This window comes from Propithecus coquereli, unplaced genomic scaffold (genome assembly GCF_000956105.1).
Source record: "Propithecus coquereli isolate 6110/MARCELLA unplaced genomic scaffold, Pcoq_1.0 Scaffold246, whole genome shotgun sequence".
Lineage (NCBI taxonomy): Eukaryota > Metazoa > Chordata > Mammalia > Primates > Indriidae > Propithecus > Propithecus coquereli.
In genome coordinates, this window is record NW_012148019.1 from 2,106,264 (window position 1) to 2,111,435 (window position 5,172).

General features: G+C 37.2%; 1 protein-coding gene across 1 annotated transcript in view; it reads left to right on the forward strand.

Moving 5' to 3' along the window:
* The window catches only part of AXDND1 (axonemal dynein light chain domain containing 1), a 104,449-nt gene continuing 99,277 nt past the window's right edge, over positions 1-5,172 (forward strand). The window contains 3 exon segments of the mRNA XM_012646528.1: positions 1-97; positions 1,440-1,612; positions 2,006-2,109. Coding sequence (XP_012501982.1) covers positions 1-97; positions 1,440-1,612; positions 2,006-2,109 — 374 coding nt within the window.

The window sequence follows — 5,172 nt, forward strand, 5'->3', positions numbered from 1 at the left end:
ATGTCTCTCCCGAAAACTCCCTCCACGCGGATAGGCTCGGCCTCGACCTCCGAGCGCACAAACTCAAAAGCGTCTGCAGCCAGGGAAGACTCAAGAGGTAACCTTCAGGGATCGCGCAGACACGAACACTCGCAGCCATAGACAGACATCACTATCCAGGCACCGTTTCTCTTAATCTGAGATTTAGGACACCTTAATTAGCTGTTTTTCTAATACACGTTTAAATAAAACCAAAAGCCATTCCTCTTACGGTATTTTTGAGTCAGAGTCCTGTTTCGCTTCTCCTCCACTGTGTTTATAGTCTTTTCACAAGCTGATGAACTGGATATTGCTTTAAATTCACCCTATTTTAAATACCAGTGGTTGTATGAAACAGCACTTTTCTTCTGTCTCTGACTTTAAAGAACTTTAAGAACGTAATAGTGGAGGTAAGAGAAACACATGCAATTTAGTACAACATGCCAATTTGTTTTAGTAATTTTTCTAAACGAGAGTAATTCCTTAAGATTTTAATTCATGTAGAGATAAATGCAGATCTGTACTAGAATAAGAATCAACTAGTGTTATCCTTACCCCTGTTATGCTGAAGCTTTCTCCAGCCTTACCTTCACCTTGTGTTTAGGGGAAATTGTAATAAAACCCCACCCAACCTTTTTCTTCCTAGTTCTTTTTTATAAGAGAGAGAGAGAGATTTAGTAATACGGACCGTAAGAAGTTTCTATGGTACATGATACTTGCTTACGGAAATAGATGTATACCATACCATGTGAGGGTCGTAGATTAAGGACGATGATAACCTGACTCTACTTGACTGACTCCATAGGAGCCCTACAACTCCCCCTTTATAACCCCTCTGTCCTAGTCAAGCTGAGTAGAACACACTTTTTATGGTTCTTATTCCACCAATTTGTTCAGATTGTTCCACTCTCTTCCTTTCCAACAGCCCCAGTTCCATTTTTAAACCCAATTCACATCCCTTCCACTCTAAAAATGCCTCAGTTTAATGAACTTCTCACCTTTGAGTTTATGCAAGAAAAATTACTAATTTGACAGTTTGGGGGAGAGGAGTTTTTTTTTTTTCTTTTTCATTTTCACATCAAAGGGAAAACAGATATTCATTCCCATCTTAGGGGTATCCTAGTTAACTGAGCAGGTGAAGTGAGTTTGATTTTCAACTTTAAATTTGGAATAATGAAGGTTCATCTTTGTACCTGAGTTTCTGAAACTGTATGATGTAATGTGAGTAGGGTGGGCAATATGTGTTATTTCTCTTGACTAGATGATGTTCAGTGTTTAAAGTATTATTTGTTAGTCTTGCCAACTAGACGCAATGTTTCTCTGTAAGCAACATATAAATGGGATTGATGGGGCAGTCTGGGAAGCTCCATCTAACACCACAAAACTGTAGTAAGAACTTTTCTTTTCCGTTACTTTCTTAGGACTTCCTGAGCTAAGGGAGAAAAAAAATATGGTGGATCGTTCAAAACCCCTTCCTACTTCCCTGCAGAATGAGTTCATTCCTCAGGAAGTTCTTCTTTCTTTGACCTGTGCAGCTAATGCTGGTCCTTGTCCTGAAAACTTACTGCCTCCTAAGAAAATTAAAACCCCAAAGGTGTGTATATACGTGTGGTTCATTAAGTATTTATTGAACATATGTTATATATTGCAGATAGCCTTAAAATGTTTGTTAATTTCCTAGATTGAAAACTCAAATCTTTTGAATGAATATTTCCAAGACTCTTGAGTATTTCTATTAACCTGTCTTTATGCAAATTTATTAAAATGATCATTACTACTCTCTTAGTCTTAATATTTTTCATTTACTATAGAATTGTCCTAGTTTTAATCTTTCTCTGTTGTTGAATAAGAATTCTACTTTTTTTTCCTTAAAGTATCCATGTGTCCTTAATATAAATATTGTACTTGCTCAAAACTATTAAGAATAGATTTCATTTGATTAGAGCACCCTCTGCTGGATATTCATGTGTTTTTGCTTTTTCCCCAGGATACTCTTCCACGCTCTGCAGACCATGTCTGGCATAACCCTATTAGAAGAAATAAATTTAAATACCTGATTGACCATCCCGTCTCTTTAACAGGAGCTGGAAGGTAAAGAAGGAAGATAGTGGGGGTAGATGCAGATAAATAGAGTTATTTTCTCATTTTGTATGGTTGCCTTGGTGGGGAGCAGGATTGGAAAAATCATAGAATCATAGATTGCAAAACTTGCAGTATATTTGATGAATCAGAATACAATCCGAAAGGGCCAAGGGCCATCTTTTGTGTGAGATTATTATCGGTAGGATGGCTATAGGTGCTGGCTTTACATACTTTGGCTTGTTTAAATTTGTTTTTTGTGTGCCATTGTATACTTGTCCCTATCCTCTCGTGTTCCCTATTGTTTGCTAGTAAATGGGGCAAGATCCAACAGGCAAAATCCCTTTAGAGCGTCCTTTATCTATATGTATATCTTTTTTGTACATTTTAGAAGAAATAGCAAGGTAACATAGCTTCATGATGTGGAAAATCTTGAAAAACAAAAGCTTTAATTCCTGGTTCTCATCAGAGGGAACCCTTAACTTTTACAGTTTCAGATCAAATCAGTAAATACTATTTATAGATTTTGTATTATTTCTAAAAAATATTCTAAATGTCAGCATTTTCCCATGAAGATTGAGACCTGCTCATTTTCTACATATTGTCCATTAATCAGTTTACTCCATGCATGCCCCTTATTTAAATGTCACTTCTGCTGAAAGAAATGTTTAAACTTACCATATTTGGGTAGGTTATTTAGTCTTTCTGAAGTTCCATTTTCTCATCTATAAAAAGGGAATAATATGCTTGCTCAGTTTTGTGTGCCTGCAAGGGACATTGTAAAGCACAAATGAGATAATGGCTGTAAGAGCACTTGTAAATCTATAAAGTGCTATTTAAATATAAGGTGTTATTATTCATCTATGTCTCAGTGTAAGAAAAAGTGGCAGAAACTGGTCCTATTAAGTTTTATATCCTGGGGCTTTAGCATCATAAGGTATCTGTACTTTATTTTGTGCCTTCAGATCATGCTTACAGTTATTAGTGATAATTAGTAGTTATGAGTTGTTTGAAGTACTTTGAAAAATTAATTAGCTACATCTGAATGTGGCAATATCTGATGTTAAAGTTTTAATGTCAAATGAATTCTGAGTTGGAGTTTTTAAAAATGTGAAGATCAAGCCCTGGCTTGGGTGGGGCAAACATGTAGCATTACATGTTACCAAAATATTTGTACCCCCATAATATCCTGAATAAATAAAAAAAAATGTAAAGATCAGGTAGACAGGATAATACCTCCTTCCCCCACCCCCACCCCAAACATCCTCACTGTACCTGTGAACACACACCTTGCGTGGCAACAGGGACTTTGCAAATGCGATAAAGGTTGAGGACCTTGAGATGGAGAGATTATCCTGGATCATCAGGGCCTAATCACCTGAATCTTTAAGATCTTTAAAACCCTTGACAAGGAAGGCAGTCAAGTGGGTCAGAGAGATGAGACAGAAGGAGACAGATTTGAGGTGTGAGAGGAGTTCAGCCTCCCATTGCTGGCTTTGAAGACGGAGGAAGAGAGAACACAGCCAAGAAATGCAATTGGCCACTAGAAGCTGGGACTTGTAGTGACAACCCAGCTGACAACTATCAAGGAACCAGGGATCTCAATGCTATAATTGCAAGGAACTGAACTCTGTTAACAACCCAAACAAGCACAGAAATGGATCTTCCTCTAGAGCATCTGGAAAGAAAGACAGCCCTGTCGACACTTTGATTTTAGCCCTGTGAGACCTGTGTTGGACTTCGGACCTTCAGCACTGTAAGATAATAAATTTGTGTTGTTAAAGCTGCTGCTAAGTTTGTGGTAATTCGTTATGGCACCAAGAGAAAACTAATACACATATGCACAACCAAAAGTGTTTGTAACAAGAGGTAACTTGTCTAGCATCCTGAACTATCCAGAACCCAGCAGTAAAATACAAAACAATGAAGCGAATATCCTCTGAGTAATATTTTTTGATGGCTCTTTCAGTCAGAGTTCACGGCAGAAAATCACTCTAGATATTTTAAGGAGGAAAGAATTGAATGCAGAAAATTGGGTATTTACAAAATTTTTAGAAGGGCTAACAGAGCTGGTATGAAGAAGTGCCTGTGGGAATGACTCCCAGAACAGGATTGAATTGAACCCCCAAGGAAGCTACTGCCTCCAAGACTGTCACAAGAGCTTCAAGTTCAAGAATATGCCCCTTGAATAGACATTTGTCCAAAGAACATAAAAATGGCCAATAAGCACATGAGAAGATGATTAACATCATTAGCCATTAAGGAAATGCAAATCAAAACCATGAGATACTATTTCACACCCACTAGGATGGCCATGATACAAAAGGTGGACAATAACAAGTACAGGCGAGGATATAGAGAAATGAGATGTGTCATACATTTCTGGTGGGAACGTAAGATAGTGCAGCTCTTTTGGAAAACAGTTTGGCAATTCCTCAAAAAGTTTAACGCAGAGTTACTTTATGACCCATTAATTCTACTCCTACGTGTATACCCAAGAGAACTGAAAACATGTCTGTGCAAAAACTTGTCCATGAGCATTCACAGCAGCATTATCATACAGCCAAAAAGCAGAAACAACCCAATGTCTATCAGTTGATGAAGAGATGAACAAAATATTATATATCCATACAATAGAATATTATTCAGCCATAAAAAGGAGAGAAATACTGATACATGTTATAATAAGAATGAACCTTGAAAACATTACACTAAGTGAAAAAAACCAGTTACAAAAGGGCACATCTTGTATGTTTCCATTTATGTAAAATGTCCAGACTAGGCAAATCCAGAGAGACAAAAAGTAGATTAGTGGTTGCCAACGGCTGAGGAGAGGATAGAGTAGAGAATATCTATGGGTATGGAGTGTTTTTTGAGGGTGGTGAAACTATTCTGGAATTAGATACTGGTCATATTTGTGCAACTTCGTGAATATATTAACTTGCGATTTGTGAATATACTAAAAACTTGTAAAGGAATGAATTTTATGGTATGTGAATTATATCTCAATAGAGAAAAATATACCCCATGAGCTGTGATCCAAAGATCAGGAAGCTGAAATCAAGAAGTTGTCAC